Source organism: Muntiacus reevesi, chromosome 7, assembly GCF_963930625.1.
Source record: "Muntiacus reevesi chromosome 7, mMunRee1.1, whole genome shotgun sequence".
NCBI classification, from domain to species: domain Eukaryota; kingdom Metazoa; phylum Chordata; class Mammalia; order Artiodactyla; family Cervidae; genus Muntiacus; species Muntiacus reevesi.
This window is the reverse complement of record NC_089255.1, coordinates 27024135-27043722: the sequence shown is the minus strand read 5'-3', so window position 1 is coordinate 27043722 and position 19588 is coordinate 27024135. Positions and strand designations below refer to the sequence as shown.

Genomic DNA, 19588 nt, shown 5'->3' with positions numbered 1-19588 from the left:
AGTGTCTCTGTGTCACATTTTGGTAATTTTCATAATATTTCAAATTTTTTCATTATTATTATATTTGTTATGGTGATTTATAATCAGTGTTGATCTATGATCAGTGATGTTATTACTATGATTCATTAAGGCCTCAGATGACAGCTAGCATTTTCTAGCAAAAAATGTATTTTTAACTTAAGGTATATATATTGTTTTACCCAAAATGCTATTACATATTTAATAGACTACAATATACTTTAACAAAGCTTTCATATGCACTAGGAAACTAAAAAATTCATGTGACTTGATTTTCTGTAATATTCATTTTATTGCAGTGGTCTGCAACTGAACCCATCTTATCTCTGAGGTATACCTGTAATTAATGCCACTCTTATCCCTAATAATAATAACTTCTTTCATATTTTCTTAGTTCTCAGTATTTCAGCAGCAGCCCTGTTGGCTGGATCGATGGATGGAGGGAATCACTCGGTGGTGTCTGAGTTTGTGTTTCTGGGTCTCACTAACTCATGGGGGATCCAGCTGCTCCTCCTGGTCTTCTCCTCTGTGCTCTATGTGGCAAGCATGACTGGGAACATCCTCATTGTGTTTTCTGTGACCACCGATCCTCACTTACATTCCCCCATGTACTTCCTACTGGCCAACCTCTCCTTCATTGACTTGGGAGCCTGCTCTATCTCTTCTCCCAAGATGATCTATGACCTTCTCAGAAAGCATAAAGTCATTTCCTTTGGAGGCTGCATTGCTCAGATCTTCTTCATCCATGCCATTGGTGGGGTGGAGATGGTGCTGCTCATCGCCATGGCCTTTGACAGATATGTTGCCATATGTAAGCCTCTCCACTATCTGAGCATCATGAGCCCGAGGATGTGCATTTTGTTTCTGGCTGCTGCCTGGGCCCTTGGTGTCAGCCACTCACTGTTCCAACTAGCATTTATTGTTAATTTGCCCTTCTGTGGTCCTAATGTATTGGACAGCTTTTACTGTGATCTTCCTCGGCTCCTCAAACTGGCCTGTACGGATACTTACAGACTTCAGTTCATGGTCACTGGCAATAGTGGGTTTATCTGTGTTAGTTCCTTCTTTATACTCCTCATCTCCTACATCTTCATCCTATTAACTGTTTGGAAACGCTCCTCAGGTGGTTTATCCAAGGCCCTCTCCACTTTGTCAGCTCACATCACTGTGGTTATTTTGTTCTTTGGTCCAACCATGTTTGTCTATACGTGGCCACATCCCAATTCCCAAATGGACAAGTTTCTTGCTCTTTTTGATGCTGTTCTCACTCCTTTTTTAAATCCAGTCATCTACACGTTCAGGAATAAGGAGATGAAGACAGCAATGAAGAGAGCTTTTAGACCACTCATGATTTTTGGAAAGATTTCATAAATAGTGTTAGAAGGATTTTTATCCTGATCATTTCACCTGTATCTGGAATTTTAGAATTAGCTTTATTTTGTTCATTAGAGATTAATTTGAGTATTACCACACTCTTTAAGAATGCTCCTCTTCCTTAAAAATAATGAAGAAATAAATAAACCTTAATTGAAAACTTATGTTGATTTATATGGGATTGCACATATGTGTACTAATTATAATCATTTCTTTCTAGCTAGATGTTTGTTTCTCTTTTCTCTTGTGATTATAAAATTATTACTGTTTCAATATATCCATGTTTTGCTCATCATCTGCCTCTTGAGGTAACTAATATGCTAATTATTCATTTGCCATTAAATCTAAGTAGAGTTTGAAAAGATGGATATGAGTATTACAGTCTCCTGAGACTCACTGAACAGTATCAACAGCAATAACAACAAAGAGATATAATGCAAAAGTTGATACAGACATTTAAGTCAAATCATAAAAAATACATAAATAATCTGAAAAGGAAACAAGAATGGGTAAAGAAAAGATTGAAAGCTGGGGCAAACATAAAATAAATGATAAAATGGTAAAGCTAAATGACCATTTTAATAATCTCATTAATAATAAAGGTCTGCATACTAATTGAAGACAAGTATTATCAAATTAGGGAAAGAACCCTAAACATATGCTGTGTACAAGAAACTCACTTTAAATATGATATATATATATATATATATATATATATATATATATATACATATATATATATATATATGTTATATGTAGAAGGGTGGAAATTATACCATATAATGCTAATCAAAAGAAAATGGAAGTAGTTATATCAGTTAGAACACAGGAAACCTATATAATGTTATCAACCAATTTGATCCAGTAATCATTTGTAGAACAACCTACCTGACAACAGCAAAATGTATACTCTTTTCTCAAGTGCACATGAAATATTCTGGAAGACAGAACATATTCTGGACAGTAAAGCAGATGTACCAAGTTAAAATAATTAAAATTACACAAAAAATTCTCTGAAAGTAATAGAATTAAACTAAAAATAAATTGAAGGCTATCTGAAAAATCTCCTAATAACTGGAAATTAGACAGTATACTTCAAATAATACATAGGTTGTGAAGAAAGTGATAAGGGAAATTACAAAGTATGTGAGTTGAATGGAGATGAAAATACAATATCAAAATTGGTGCAATTCAGCTAGAGCGGTGTTTAAAAAGTTTATACAATTAAAAGCTAATATTAAAAAATAAAAGAATTATTAAACAAATACTCTAATAGTTCACTTTAGGATGATAAGAGAAAGTTAAATACAAATAAAGAGAATAAAGGAAGCAATAATGATAATAGAAAAAGAAAGCTTCTTGAAAATAGAAAAATCTATAAAGAAATAACATTGAAACCAAAAGGAAATTTTTGAGAAATATCAATACAATTGAAAGATTGCTGAGAAGACTAAAGTGTCATTATTAGAATGGGAAAATGTGACTTCACTCTACTCTAGACACATCAAGAGAATAATCATAAGATATTATAAGTAACTTATGCCCATACCTTTAATTCTAATGAAACATTTTAATTCTTGAAAAATATGAAATATACGAGTTGACTCAAGAATAAACAAAGAACTTGAATAGTCTTATATTAGCTAAAGAAATTGAATTCCTATTTTAAACCTTCCTCCAGAATCTCTAAGTCCAGATAAATTTTACTGGCAATTTCTGTCAAACATTATGGAAGAGATAATATCAATTTTACACAAATTTTTCCAGAAAATCATAGGGAACTTCCCAACTTAGTTTCTGAGATCAACATTGCTCTGATATCAAAGAAAGACACTACAAGAAACAAAGCAAAACAAAAAACTACAGACCAATATCCACCATAAAGGAGATACCAAAATGCTCAACAAAGTATTTGACAGTCAAGATGGAATATATATAGATGTGATAAATACATCATAACTAAGTGGGATTTAGTCAAGGAATGAAAGGCAGGCTGAAGAGTTCAGTATCAATTGACAGAAAAAAAGATTTAAAACTACATGCTTGTCTTAATAGATGTAGAAAAAAACATGGCAAAATTAAATACCCAGGGTCTTCCCTGGTGGCTCAGTCAGTAAAGAAGCCACCTGCATTCATCTGCTGATGGGCATCTAGGTTGCTTCCATGTCCTGGCTATTATAAACAGTGCTGCGATGAACATTGGAGTGTACGTGTCTTTTTCAGATCTGGATTCCTCAGTGTGTATGCCCAGAAGTGGTATTGCTGGGTCATATGGTAGTTCTAGTTCCAGTTTTTTAAGAAATCTTCACACTGTTTTCCATAGTGGCTGTACTAGTTTGCATTCCCACCAACAGTGTAAGAGGGTTCCCTTTTCTCCACACCCTCTCCAGCATTTATTGCTTGTAGACTTTTGGATAGCAGCCATCCTGACTGGCGTGTAATGGTACCTCATTGTGGTTTTGATTTGCATTTCTCTGATAATGAGTGATGTTGAGCATCTTTTCATGTGTTTGTTAGCCATCTATATGTCTTTGGAGAAATGTCTGTTTAGTTCTTTGGCCCATTTTTTGCTTGGGTCATTTATTTTTCTGGATTTGAGCTGCAGGTGTTGCTTGTATATTTTTGAGATTAATTCTTTGTTTGTTGCTTCGTTTGCTATTATTTTCTCCCATTCTGAAGGCTGTCTTTTCATCTTGCTTATCGTTTCCTTTGTTGTGCAAAAGCTTTTAAGTTAAATTAGGTCCCATTTGTTTATTTTTGCTTTTATTTCCAATATTCTGGGAGGTGGGTCATAGAGGATCCTGCTGTGATTTATGTCAGAGAGTGTTTTGCCTGTGTTCTCCTCTAGAAGTTTTATAGTTTTTGGTCTTACATTTAGATCTTTCATCCATTTTGAGTTTATTTTTGTGTATGGTGTTAGAAAGTGTTCTAGTTTCATTCTTTTACAATGGTGGACCAGTTTTCCCAGAACCACTTGTTAAAGAGGTTGTCTTTTTTCCATTGTATATCCTTGTCTCCTTTGTCGAAGATAAGTTGTCCATAGGTACGTGGATTTATCTCTGGGCTTTCTATTTTGTTCCGTTGATCTATGTTTCTGTCTTTGTGCCAGTACCATACTGTCTTGATGACTGTGGCTTTGTAGTAGAGTCTGAAGTCAGGTAGGTTGATTCCTCAAGTTCCATTCTTCTTTCTCAGGATTGCTTTGGCTCTTCGAGGTTTTTTGTATTTCCATACAAATTGTGAAATTATTTGCTCTAGTTCTGTGAAAAATACCATTGGTAGCTTGATAGGGATTGCATTGAATCTATAGATTGCTTTGGGTTGTATAGTCATTTTCACAATATTGATTCTTTCAATCCATGAACAGGGTATATTTCTCCATCTGTTTGTGCCCTCTTTGATTTCTTTCGCCAGTGTTTTATAGTTTACTATATATAGGTCTTTTGTTTCTTTAGGTAGATTTATTCCTAAGTATTTTATTCTTTTCGTTGCAACAGTGAATGTTATTGTTTCCTTAATTTCTCTTTCTGTTGTCTCATTGTTAGTGTATAGGAATGCAAGGGATTTCTGTGTGTTAATTTTATATCCTGCAACTTTACTATATTCATTGATTAGTTCTAGTAATTTTCTGGTAGAGTCTTTAGGGTTTTCTATGTAGAGGATCATGTCATCTGCAAACAGCGAGAGTTTTACTTCTTCTTTTCCTATCTGGATTCCTTTTACTTCTTTTTCTGCTCTGATTGCTGTGGCCAAAACTTCCAAAACTATGTTGAATAGTAGTGATGAGAGTGGGCACCCTTGCCTTGTTCCTGACTTCAGGGGAAATGCTTTCAATTTTTCACAGTTGAGGATATTGTTTGCTGTGGGTTTGTCATGTATAGCTTTGATTATGTGAGGTGTGGTCCTTCTATTCCTTCTTTCTGGAGAGTTTTTATCATAAATGGATGTTGAACTTTGTTAAAGGCTTTTTCTGCATCTGTTGAGGTAATCATATGTTTTTTATCTTTCAATTTGTTAATGTGGTATATTACATTGATTTGCAGATATTCTTATATTATATATTTGGTGTTTAAGTTGAATATTATTGTAATGTCAACATAGAAATGATTAGAGGATTAAACATTTTAAAGGACAATTTAAAAATGCTGCTCTGGCACTTACCTTTAATCATCATAAAGTTTAAAATAGCTCTAAAACATGTTCAGTGGTACCTTTGTCATAAGAAACCTGAATATTTCTCATTTTTCCTCATTAATAACTTCTTTGCCTGGCTACAGTGGGAAAACCAAAACGACTAAAAGTAATAATCCCCCACGCCAACACAGTTCACTTTAGCAGTCCCAGATCTCCACAGTATCACTTGGTCACTACCCCCTAGGGTTGTAATTAGCTGTTGCTCTGACTGCTTTATACAACTATTTATGTGTGTGTCTGTAATGGTCCTGCATAGGATCTGATTGATTTTGGGAGAAGTATATCTGTCTGAATCTTTAATGATGGTGTTCTCTTAGTCCCCTTGACAAAAGAGGTAGGTGGGCAAAAATAAAATCAGTAGTGAATAAATTGCTACTGGCCAATTTTTTTGTATTCCAGGAATGCAAAAACTGAGTTTTTCTGCAGCTCGCTGTGATGTTAACCTTCTGTGGCAGTTTTCTGCTGGCACTAGAGAAAGAGGATAGGGCAGGGATCAGGCCCATGAAGAAGAGTCATGCATATGGACAGTTGAGGGTATGAGTAAGGGGAAGTGCACACAAGCCTTCAAAGAATGAGCATAAATCTATAGAAGAATATCAGGGAGCACTCATCTTCTTTTCTAAGTATCTCAAGTGTTTGTCCTTATGTTGAAATTTTTATTTTTTTGGTATCATGTGCTTTTCTTTCTGACCTGTGATTTATTGTCAGTCTGACTATCCGGTTGTACTATATAATGACTAGAAATGTTTCAGCCCTTTGTAACCTCCTGTTTTGCCTGCCATTTTATTTCTCTGTCTTTTGACCCTAATAGTTAAAGTCCTTTTTGGTTGATTTCAAGCTGCCGAGCATTGCTGGTATGTGTTACAACAGAGTGGCATGTAGAATCTCCAAAAACTTTGTCTTCTAGCCCCTAATGGGGCCCTTTTATTCATTCATTCATTCTTTGACAACTCATCACATTTATTATATGATTCATTCCTTGATGAACCCATTTGATATTTATAATACGTGCCTATGATACACTGGCCCTAAACCACTTGTTTCCAAAGTAGAAAACATGTGTCAACTGGTATCTCAGTGTCTTTTATTTCTTCCCTTTATCATCCCACTCTCTTCACTGTCACAATATTTCTATACTCCCTTCATTAGTTCTCAGTTTTCATGCTTGGTTCTTGATTCACTCTTGATTCACTTTTTGGCTTCTCTGGCTCACAGCCAGTTGTCCTTCTATCTCCTGGATTGTTCTGCTCAAGTCATTGACTCCTTTGCTTCTTTTCATACTGTCTGTGTAATGTTCTACATGGTGGGATCTTTGCTTTATTTCCTTTATCTTGTTTTTTCCCTCTGTACTCATGCTTTCAGAGAACTTATTCACTCATATATTAATTTATTACTCTTACATGGATTATGATACAATTATGTCTTGAATCTATACTTCTTTCCATATATCCTGTCTCATATTTTCCACCTGGTATCTCATTACAATCTTAAACTCTAATTTCCTAATATAAACATGATAATCTATTTTCTTCACCTTTATAAATTCCATGTCCAACTACCCTCTTTTAAAAAATGAATCCACGATTGTCCTACTCATGCACACATCTTGGTGTCACCTTTGACTTCCATCTTTCATATTCACATCAACTTTAATCAGTCACTAGATTCTTTGGGTTTTTACTTCTCAATATTTCTCTCTTCTGTATCAGTACTGTTGTGGATAAACTATGTAGTCCTCATCAGCAGCATGGCTTCCCAGATCTGCTTTATTTCATCATTGTCTTTTCCTTGCTTCCATTGCTTCTTTCCTCCAACTGCCCTATCACAGTAATGGATAGAGTATCTTCCTTAATAACTAGCCTCATCATCAATTCCTTGTGCACTCTCTGTCATTGACTTCCTGTAATTATGTAATGTCTTGAATATCTGAGATTAGTGCTCAATGTCAGGCAGAAACTAATCTGTACCAGTCTTTCTTCTCTTTTCTGAAACAATGTCTATAAAATAGACAATCTGCATGCTTCACCATTAACCCAGTGAATACCAAAGTTATGTATTTTTAATATTTTACTATTTTATTGAGATGACATTTTAGATTCCATGTTCATGTATTATAATATTTACCATGTCTTAAAAGTACTTTGGCCACCTCACGCGAAGAGTTGACTCATTGGAAGAGACCCTGATGTTGGGAGGGATTGGGGGCAGGAGGAGAAGGGGACGACAGAGGATGAGATGGTTGGATGGCATCACCGACTCAATGGACATGAGTTTGAGTAGACTCTAGGAGTTGGTGATGGACAGGGAGGACTGACGTGCTGCGATTCATGAGGTCGCAAAGAGTCGGACACGACTGAGCGACCGAACTGAACTGAAAAGTATACACAGTGTTATATTTGCTATGCTGTCTTTTCTAATCATTGGAATTACCTTTCCCCACTCTTCTCATATTTTAGAGGGTCTGTTCCACTTCTGTGACCTACATCACACAATGCCTGATGTATATTTATATATGTGTATGATAAAGATTGACTTTGTAGAACATTGGTCTTTCATGAGACCTAGTGTATAGAAAATTGGAGAAGGAAATGGCAACCCACTCCAGTGTTCTTGCCTGGAGAATCCCAGTGATGGGGGAGCCTGGTGGGATGCTGTCTATGGGGTTGTGCAGAGTCTGACACAACTGAAGTGGCTTAGCAGCAGCAGCAGCAGTATATAGAAAACAAATTCATTTTAAACTAACAAAATGAATAAGTGACAAAATAAGAATGGGAATAGAACATCATTAAGACTTCAGTCTTGAATAACCATTTGACTTTATTATATGCCTAAACTGCCTCTTTTTTTTTTCACTTGTACTGTCAAAGTGGAAGTCATAACTAAAGAATTTAATATGCCAAATGAAAAAGACAGTTTGGAAAAAATTATATTTTCCTTAGCAGCTGGTATTGCACAGTTTGGCTTCCTTGTCTCAGCAGATCAATACATATTTGCTCCTGGATGTACCCAGCTGCTCTTGCTCTTTCTTCCTACTTGCCTCACTTTTAACCATAAAAACAAGAGAAATATCCACTGTTAGGGAAAACTTAACTTTTTAAATGTGAGAAATAGAAATTTATGGCTTTGGATTATTGAGATGGCAGTAGTGAAAGGGTCACAACCTGATGAAAGCACTAAGCTTTTTCCTGTAACCTTAGGTTCTCTGGTTAATACCTCCCTTGAGAAGTAAAAATATTTGGGAAATATTCTTAATTGATTGGGTGCAAGTGTAGGCATAAATAAGGTCTAGTTTAAATATTAATAATTTAGAATAGTGAAGGATTCAGAATATCAGAAATAATTATCTATTCTTAATAGCCACTTAGGGCTTTCCAGGTGACGCTAGTGGTAAAGAACCCACCTGTCAATGCAGGAGACATAAGACACTTGGGTTCAATCCCTGGATATGGAAGATCCCCTGGAGGAGGGCATGGCAACCTATTCCAGTATTCTTACCTGGAGAATCCCATGGACAGAGGAGTCTGGTGTACCTCAGTCCATAGGATTGCAGAGTCAGAGCCAACTGAAACAACTGAGCACACATGCATATGTACGAGGTTATGAGGTAGGTATGTTTACATACATGTCGTTTATTTCTCACAGCAACCTACAAGGGAGGTATTATTATCTCAATGAGAAATAGTGAGAAAACTGAATCTCAGGTAAAGTAACTTTGTCATGCTCACACAGCAAATTTGCAACTGAGCTTCAACTAAAATAGAAAATAGTGCCAAAGCCCAAGCTATTAACTACTCCACTACAATGCATGAAAGGAAATCTGTGAATTTTTGCATTTTTGGACTGAAGAAATTAAGAGTTGAATGAAAATGATTTCTGGACATTTGAATATGAGCATATAGCTATGTGATAAATCCACCGCATAGAAGAACCACACCTTTGAAAATAGCAATGCTGTGACCCTAACAGCAGATGCTGCCCAGGCAGAGAGCCCTCCTGGGATGGTAGAATATAAAGAAAAATACATGGGGGAGAATTTTATGTGCTTGTTATCTATTGTCCTGTATACCTTTTTCTGCTTAGTATATGATAAACTCCTCAAGTCATAATTAGAGTTGAATATTTTACTGTGAATTAGATATATATATCATTGTGCAGTGTGAAGGCAACCTGCCATTCATTACCAAGTGTAGTTTTCACAGAAACTCTGTGAACCTAACTGGGCAGGTGATAAAACCATCTGCCTTCCTTAACGGAGAAGGCACTGGCACCCCACTCCAGCACTCTTGCCTGGAAAATCCCATGGATGAAGGAGCCTGGTGGGCTGTGGTCATGGGGTCGCTAAGAGTCGGACACGACTGAGCGATTTCACTTTCACTTTTCACTTCAATGCATTGGAGAAGGAAATGGCAACCCACTCCAGTGTTCTTGCTTGGAGAATCCCAGGGACGGGGGAGTCTGGTGGGCTGCCGCCTATGGGGTTGCAGAGAGTCGGACAGGACTGAAGCGATTTAGCAGCAGCAGCAGCAGCAGCAGCAGCAGCAGCAGCAGCAGCAGCAGCAGCAGCCTTCCTTAAATGCTACCCAATGTTGCAAAGTCAGGAGCAGCCCTGAATCAGTGAATTAAAGATGAGAGAGTGATGTTCTCCTTAACTGACCTGGGTTCTCAGAATTAGAGGCTATGGTATTTCACACTCTCTGAACCCTGATGTTCTCTCTGTTCTTCTCTTGCTGCTGCTTCTTCTTCTTCTTTTTTTTTTTTGTTATTGTGCATATCTTTTCTAATTTCTCCTCTATCCAGTCTTTAAGATTTTTTACATATTTTAAGTTCATTCTTTCTCTCTAATTTGTTTTTCTATGTACCCATAAACTTTCAGAAAACAGGTTAAGTGCTGGCTGTTGGTTTGGAGATTAATGCTAGCTAATCCCCAATGAGAAATGTGTTGTAAAGCTATAGGTCCCTTCTTATTGGAAGTCTAATGGTCTTGTCTCTCTAAGTTTTTAAGTAAGAAACTTTCCCTTATGTGTATTTAAACTATTGAAAAAGATGATGGGGAGAATCAAGAAGATTGATGGCATGACTTTAATAAGCCTTGGGTTATTAATGCCTGTGTGCTCAGTTGCTCAGTCGTGTCTGACTCTTTGTGACCCTATGCACTTTTGCCTGCCAGACTTCTCTGTCCATGGAATTTCCCAGGCAAGAATACTAAAGTAGGTTGCCATTTCCTCTTCCAGGGGATCTTCCCAACCCAAGGATCGAACCTGGGTCTCCTGCATCTCCTGCATTGGCAGGCAGATTCTTTACTATTGAACCAACCATAACCTCTCAATCGAGAACTATCTTTTGACTTTCTATGTGTCTGGGTATATACCATGAATTATATATATGTGAATAATGGTGCTTGTTTGTGTGCTGAATCACTTCAGTCTTGTCCAACTCTTTGCAACCCTGTAGGCTGTAGCATGCCATGCTCCTCTGTCCATGGGGTTCTCCAGACAAGAATACTGGAGTGGGTTTCCATGCCTTCTTCCAGGGGATCTTCTCAACCCAGGAACTGAACTTGTGTCTTGTTTCTCCTGCATTGCAGGCAGACTCTACCCACTGAACCACCTGGGTAGCCTGTGAGTAATGGTAATTAATATTAAAGAGCATTTTCATATTATGTAATTCAAGATATTTCCCAAACTTTGTATATATCTTCCTTCTCTCTTTCGGTAATTCTTCTAGAGCCAGATCAGTATTTATGCCCTTGGAGTAGCTTACCCACCTGGTGTTGCTGACAGTAGGTATCTTCTCTATTTGAATCTCTAGAACACATCTCCCTTGCCACCCCCCCCCAAATCATCAAATATCTCACTATTCAATTGACATGTTGTATTCTGCATTAGACAATATTTATTATGTTCATAGTTCTTAGTTTTTTTTCCAACTGTTTTCTCAAGTATTTGATTTACAAGTGTTAGCAAAAGACTCACTATGAAGGTTAAAGTCAATAAAAGCTGTAATAATTAATTGGGATTTTAATGGACTTCCCTGGTGGTTCAGAGGGGAAAGCATCTGCCTACAATGAGGGAGATCGGGGTTCAATTCCTGGGTCGGGAAGATCCCCTGGAGAAGAAAATGGCAACCCACTCTGGTACTCTTGCCTGGAAAATCCCATAGATGAAGGAGCCTGGTAGACTACAGTTCATGTGGTCACAAAGAGTTGGACATGATTGAGAGACTTCATTTTAGTTATCCTTTCAGAATAATAAAACCTAGGAAGACCAAAAGAATAGCCTCCTTGGAAACGTCATCTTAATTGTTTTACAGTTGTAATGACCAGTTACATAACCAGAAAAATATGAAAAACCAGAGCACAAACATAACAGGAATGAATAACCACTTTCCCAAATATAATTTCGATTGTACTAGTCAAAAAATCTTTAACTGTTTTTAGGTAATATTTATTTATTATTGGGTAGATACATAATTTAATGTTAATAATGGATAGTGTATGAGTACCTCTTGTTAGTTTTGATTTTCACCAAGAAAACTTGTTTTCTTTTTGTTAACTTGATGATTTTCTCTCAAGTCTGTCTTTCTAGAATGAGTCAAGAGACCTAGGTTTTGGTTTCCAGTTCTTCCAGTTATGTGAACCTGGATGTGGCCTCATGTTTTTCATGTGAATGATAACCATCTTGGACAAAATGGCCCATATACATAATTCCCTGACAGCTTTTCATCTCATCACACTGAGAACATGTGCTTTTCATCACCAAAACCTTGGACTTTTTCAATAATTACTGTCTCTTGCCTTCCCCCCATCCTGTGCCTCCACTCCCTTCCTCTGTATGTCTGTCCCATCAGTCTTATCCCCTGGTGCCTCCTCCAACTTGATGAGCAGCAGAAGTTGATTGTTCCCTGCACCCTACTCCAAGCCTTTCTGGTAACAGAAAGTGTGCACCTTGAGACTATGGACCATTCAATTCGGATATGATAATGTAGTCAATATATGTAGATGAGAATAGAAAGACATTCATGCCAATGATGCTGACCCAGAATTGGAGTCAGACTATAGTGAGAGACTTGGTCAGTTGTGCCGTCTATGATGAATGAGGGCATCAGTCAGATGGCCCTTTGAGTGAGAAGGTCTGGAGTTGTACCTCAAAAAACGAAAGATATCAGTCTACATGTTCTACTGCATTTCATTAAGTCCTAAAATAATTAACCTCTAGCAGGTGTTTTCAGGGACTGCTCTAATCTACAAGGAGTGACTGAGATGGGTGTCTGGACACAGAGAAACACAACACCGTTGTCTGCTTACCCTCTCCCTCACATATAAATACAATATATATTAAAGAACTAACTCTCCAGTGTCACACTTTGTATATTATGATTTAATATCAAGAAGGAATCTCATCTGCCCTCCTATAATGAGACTTATTAGTGTTTGATATTCCTCATATTTTATAATCATAAATCAAAAATATAAAATACAAATTGCCTTGAAGATAAAATACCTAAATAGATTTCAAAGTAAAATTAAGCAGGATAATATCAGCTGTTGAAATAGGTTATCATGCAGGTGATACTGAATACTTTAAAGCATAAGGGGGTTTCAGTGAACATAAGAGATGACATTAGGACAAAGCTGAGACACCGATGAATTACTACTTAATATCTCAACTATTCCAAGTGCTGATTTCTATACCTTCACATGTATGAACAGAGAAATGCTTTCAGGATATTTTACATCATCTGTGACTTCTTTAGATATATGCCTTAGCAGAAACTGCAGAAATTCCCCCAAAACACATTTATTAGGTCTGGAGAAAGCCTTTCACACCTAGCTGCTGTAGGCTCCATTATGAAAGCCTTATTGAGTTTTGAGTCCAGTTTAGGGATTTTGTAGTCATGAAAAATTATGTGGAAACTAGAGGCACCCAGAATAGCCATGGACATAAAATGTGATTGAAACAGTGGTTTTTTTATTTCTTATTGAAGTCCACATACTTCCCCTGTTTTACTATACTTGTGGGATCTCCATTTTTACATACCACATTCTCTTTATTTAGTCTCAATCTACAACTTATCCTGAGATGAGGATAAGAGACAGGAGACTATCAATTCATGTCTCATGTAACTTTCAATCCAGGTGACAATTGACCAATCAATCATGTTTTCCTGTCATGACTACTTTTTGTCAATGAAGTGTGAGACAAGTATATTATGAGAATATATATAAAACCATGATGGAATATTTTGGAAATGAGGACCAGTCAATATCAGAAGTGAATTAAAAAAATCTTTACTTATTGGCTATGTCAGATCTTAGTTCCAGCACGCGGGATCTTTGGTGCATCGTGTGGGATCTTTTGTTGAGGTGCAGGGACTCTATGCTGTGACTGCAGAGCACTGGCTCCGTTGCTCCGAGGTAGGTGGGATCTTAGTTCCCCAAGCAGGGGTCAAACCCCTGTTCCCTGCATGGCAAGGTGTGTTCCCAGCCAGAGGGCCACCAGGGAAGTCCCCAGAAGTGATTTAAACAGCTGATGCATGGCATGGACATGTGGGAATCTTTTGTACTTGCCTACTCTGTTAATTTATGAACAGAATGTTGAAGTGAGAGTATTTGTGATGATAGATTTGAAGGACATTGCAGCTCAAACATTGTCATGATACTATGTGGATTGTTGTCTTTTTGTTTGTATATTTGAGGAACCGGATAATTGCATACTTTTCATTCATTATGAGAACATTGAAAAATTGGAAATTATCACCTCCATAATCACAGTTTCCTTCTCATTTTCATAGTTATCAATATTTAGGCGACAGCCCTGTTGGCTGGATCGATGGATGGAGGGAATCACTCGGTGGTGTCTGAGTTTGTGTTTCTGGGTCTCACTCACTCATGGGAGTTCCAGCTGCTCCTCCTGGTCTTCTCCTCTGTGCTCTATGTGGCAAGCATGACTGGGAACATCCTCATTGTGTTTTCTGTGACCACCGATCCTCACTTACATTCCCCCATGTACTTCCTACTGGCCAACCTCTCCTTCATTGACTTGGGAGCCTGCTCTGTCACTTCTCCCAAGATGATCTGTGACCTTTTCAGAAAGCGTAAAGTCATTTCCTCCGGAGGCTGCATTGCTCAGATCTTCTTCATCCATGTCATTGGTGGGGTGGAGATGGTGCTGCTCATCGCCATGGCCTTTGACAGATATGTTGCCATATGTAAGCCTCTCCACTATCTGAGCATCATGAGCCCGAGAATGTGCATTTTGTTTCTGGCTGCTGCCTGGGCCCTTGGTGTCAGCCACTCACTGTTCCAACTAGCATTTATTGTTAATTTGCCCTTCTGTGGTCCTAATGTATTGGACAGCTTTTACTGTGATCTTCCTCGGCTCCTCAAACTGGCCTGTACGGATACTTACAGACTTCAGTTCATGGTCACTGGCAATAGTGGGTTTATCTGTGTTAGTTCCTTCTTTATACTCCTTATCTCCTACATCTTCATCCTGTTAACTGTTTGGAAACGCTCCTCAGGTGGTTTATCCAAGGCCCTCTCCACTTTGTCAGCTCACATCACTGTGGTTATTTTGTTCTTTGGTCCAACCATGTTTGTCTATACGTGGCCGCACCCCAATTCCCAAATGGACAAGTTTCTTGCTCTTTCTGATGCTGTTCTCACTCCTTTTTTAAATCCAGTCATGTACACATTCAGGAATAAAGAGATGAAGTTAGCAATGGAGAGAGCTTTCAGACCATTTGTGATTTTTAGAAAGATTTCATAAATAATGTTAAAAGGATTTTATCCTGATCATTATGTTACCTGTATCTGAAATTAACTTTTTCTAGTTCATTAGCTCATAAGTAGACTGTTACCACACTCTGTTAGATTGCTTCTCTTGCCTGAAGAGAATAAACATTTAGACAAGTAAAGCCTTAATTCAAAGTTTATGTTAATTTATATGAGATCACATGCATATGTTCTAATTATATCATCTAATTAATCATTTCTTTCTAGCTAGTTTCTTTACTTCTCTTTTCTTTCAAGATTTTGAACCGATAATTGTTTCAATTTGTCCATATATTTACCCATAATCTACGTCTTGAAGTAACCAGGATGCTAAATATTCCATTGATAATCTCCATATTTACCAAGAATGGGTCTTTTTCTCATTCCTTTGGTGAGTTGGAAAATACTCACATTTCATCCAAGTCCTTCAGGTTTACTATATCAATTATCTCTTTCTAATTTTGAGGATATAGATATCTTCTTCAGCAGGAAAATTTTCTGTTCTGATTCTCCATCAACAAGTTACCAAGTATCTGACTCCAGACTAAGGAAATGCCAGTCCCTTTGGCCTCATTGTCTTCTGCTTTCTGCCTCTTTCTCACTACTTTCTCTTAATCACCAATATTTTTTTATTGGTGACATAAACCCTGTTGGGAAGATTTTTGAAAGTCTAAACAAATGACACTACTGGTTTCCTATTGTTCACATATATGTATATTCATGAACCAATTTTTCATTCTTTTATCTGTCTCCTAAAACTATTCATTTCTTTTTATATATGGCATTGTATTTATTCTGTATCTGGAATTGTTTCTAAGAACACATTGAAGCACCCCAAGATGTATGGCCTGGAGGAGATATAATTAGAGAGACATATGAATCAAATATTTTCAATGCAAATTTATAGAACTTTTTGTAGTGCACTGTAAAAATCCAGCGTGAGTTTCCAGTGCTTGCCAAATGTCATAAGTTCAGTACAGCCTATTTTTTCCATTTGTGTGCTGTGTGCTAAGGCACTTAGTTGTGCCCAACTCTTTGTGACCCCATGGACTGTATAGCCTGCCAGGCTCCTCTGTCCATGGGATTCTCCAGGCAAGAATACTGGAGTGGACTGCCATGCCCTCCTCCAGGGGATCTTCCTGATCCAGGGATTGAACCCACGTTCCTTAAGTCTCCTGCGTTGGCAGACAGGTTCTTTACCACTAGAACCACGTGGGAAGCCCCAACATCCAGGCCAGATTCCTTCAAACCTACTCTGTACACAGGGACCCAAGTGATAGTCGTAAATATATAGTCTGTTCATGTCATCCTCCTTGGAGGAAGATTTTAAATTTTCCTTCTCTTCTCATTCTCCTAGAAACAGTATCCCATTACTTATTTCAGCCTTATCCTGTATAAATCTCCCCTGATTTTCTCTCAAGGTATTTCCAGGTTTCACTTCCAGTGCCCACTCTGGCCTCAAGGGGAAGCACAGATTGTTCCCCCTTCAGGGATCTTTTGTTTTCCATTCTTAGTCAACATCTATTTGTCATTTAGATTTTAGCTCCAGTTCCTTCTTCAGGAAATCTTTACTGACTTTGTTGCTTACATCAAATCCTTCTATTACAATATGACAGTGTAATTTTCATGTTTGCAATTTTGCATTTCTTTCTGTGGTTGTTTAACTAATATCTGCCTCTGCCTCTAGTATATAAAACCTCAAGATGGGGGAACTGTCAATAATTTGCACTGGGCACACTCTTGGCAATGGGGTAGTCAATAAATACTAGGATAAGTAAATGAATTAATTTTATGCATCCTTTTGAATACCTTTAGTGTATTAAAATTTCTCTCTATATGATGTTTTATTTCTTTGTGTGTGTGTTTTCTTTTAGTAACTTTGAAGGTTTATACTGAGGTTTAATTACTCATTATATATAACATAGGTAATGCTGTGATTTCATGTTACCTCAAAGATGGTACCCATTGACTCCTCACTGTGGGCTTTTGTGGCTCAGATTGTAAAGAATCTACCTGGAATGCCAGAGACCCAGGTTCAATCACTGGGTTGGAAAGAAGCAAATGGAGAAGGAAATGGCTCCTCAATATAGAAGAAATTAGTATACATGCCTTTCATCTTTTACCCACCTCGCTATCCTTTTCCCCTTCATCACTCAATTTTATTTGATTTCTTAATTCTTAGTTCTTTTAATCATTACCTCTATACTTTAAAATAATAATTAATCACCCTTAAAGTAATTTTGAATCCCTCCTACTATGAAAGATAAAGAAATCAGAATGTTTTAGTAGAAATATTTTTGTTTTTAATTTTTGTTACTAATATGATTATTCTTTTTTAAAATATATTTTCCAGTTTTATTACTATATAACTGACATGTAACTAATTACTCTTCATACTTTCATTGTCTGTGACATTTGTATTCTGTTCTTTAACCATAGTCCCCAGGATTCCCAGGACTGTTTAATATTAAACTTCTTAATTTACTATTACCAAATCTGTTCATTTTTTGAATAGTGAAGTTTAGTCTCTATTTTATTCAGCAAGGCCTCATGAGAACTCTGTTTCCTAAGCTTTCTTTTTTTTTTAAGTTTCTTTATTTTGTGCACATGAGGTTTGATAATCAGTTGGATTTGCCTTGATGTGACCCATGCTATATTATCCCCCCCTGGTTTCTGATAAGCCCTTTAGTCTGTAAATTCAATGTTTCTTTTGTTTTGGAGAAGTTTTCTTTTGCTTTATTTTGAATAATTTCTATAATAAACATTATGAACTCTTTAAGAAACACTAATTTTTAATTTGTTATATATTATTTTAATCTATATTTTCTTTAATTCTTTTAAACTCTATTTTTCTTTTTAGAATATTTAAGTTCCCAATTTTTTCTTCTGTTAGTGATCCTCATTTCTTTCACGCTTTCATTTTGTTATATACTTCTTGAAATTTCCAGTTTATTTTTCATCACTTCATACTTTCTGTCATTTATTTAATTTGACTCATATTTTCTAAATGTCATTTCAGAAAGAAGATATCTTTACATTTTCAGTGAAAATTTGCTTATAATTTTCACTACTTCATGGCATAACCTTCTATTATGTGTTTGCCCCTTTTCTTATTGAAGTATATTCACATAGGCCATCATTATTTTATAATAGAATCATTATGCCATGAAATATAATTTTTATCATCATTAATCTATTAATATACTAGATATTTGAAAGGATATCATGAAGAAGGAGGAGGTGGGGGTAATTGTGATATATGATAGAAAGCAGTTGAGTTTTGGAATGTTGTTTTCAAAATACCTCTCATTTGTTAGTATGACTCAAGCCTGGGCTGCTGGTCTAACTACTGACTCAGAGTGATCATATTTGTTAATATTTATCATATATCTTATGATTTGTCTGTTTCTTCTCATTATATAATGGCAATTGTCAGCTGTCTTGATGCTTTCCCCCACTTATAGCCATGCTATGCACATGGCCTAACTATTTCAAAGGTGCTGTATCTGTATCTTTCTCTTTAAGTTCCGTTACCCCATCACTTTCTAATGTGAGGGTTCACACATTCTGATTCTGCTGTTCAAAGTGATGATCACTGGTTTTATTCTCAACATAGCTACCTCTTTTTGAGACTACTGAACTTCCTGACTGATTCAAGGTCTTTAGAGGCATGCATTTTCTTTTGGTGTTCGTTCTTGTCCTATTTCAATTTTTATGGCTTGTGGTTTTACTTTACATGTCATGCCTTGGAATTGTAGGTAGATTTCCTGGTTTTTGTAAGAATGGAGTTCACAGTTGTATTTCATCTCATTGTTTAAAGAAAGAGAGGGAGAAGCATCTCAAGACTGGTCTTAGACTGAAACTCTGAATTTACTTACATAATTGAAGTTGATCTACAGTTTTATCTGTTATGCATGCCTGAAATTTGGATTCAAGATCCTGTGCTTCATGAATGTGTTGGGTAATATTGACTTTTCTATAACTTAAGAAAGAAAGAGAAGAAAAATTAAGAAGGTCCTAAATTCATATATAACTCAAGCTTATAATATCTGTGTAATATCAATAATTTTTCTGAAATTATGTGGTAACAATTATATCTACTTCACAATATGGTTCTGGGGCTTCAATAGAATATGTATTAAAACATTATTTTTGGAGTCAATTTAAATCTCATTTCCTTATATATTCTCTTCACTTTCTTTTTCATGGAATATTGTGTGGTTTTATTGC

General features: G+C 36.6%; 2 protein-coding genes across 2 annotated transcripts; both read left to right on the top strand.

Annotated features, from left to right (window-relative positions):
* Positions 1 to 450: 450 nt before the first annotated feature.
* LOC136172026 (olfactory receptor 4F3/4F16/4F29-like) lies at positions 451 to 1389 on the top strand. The gene has a single exon (XM_065941146.1). The coding sequence runs from the start codon at positions 451 to 453 to the stop codon at positions 1387 to 1389; it is 939 nt and encodes a 312-aa protein (XP_065797218.1).
* A 13025-nt stretch (positions 1390 to 14414) lies between these two features.
* LOC136172027 (olfactory receptor 4F3/4F16/4F29-like) lies at positions 14415 to 15353 on the top strand. The gene has a single exon (XM_065941147.1). The coding sequence runs from the start codon at positions 14415 to 14417 to the stop codon at positions 15351 to 15353; it is 939 nt and encodes a 312-aa protein (XP_065797219.1).
* Positions 15354 to 19588: the final 4235 nt, after the last annotated feature.

Excerpts from the sequence above, each read along its gene's own strand:
- LOC136172027 (XM_065941147.1), top strand. The coding sequence starts at position 14,415 with ATGGATGGAGGGAATCACTCGGTGGTGTCTGAGTTTGTGTTTCTGGGT.
- LOC136172026 (XM_065941146.1), top strand. The coding sequence starts at position 451 with ATGGATGGAGGGAATCACTCGGTGGTGTCTGAGTTTGTGTTTCTGGGT.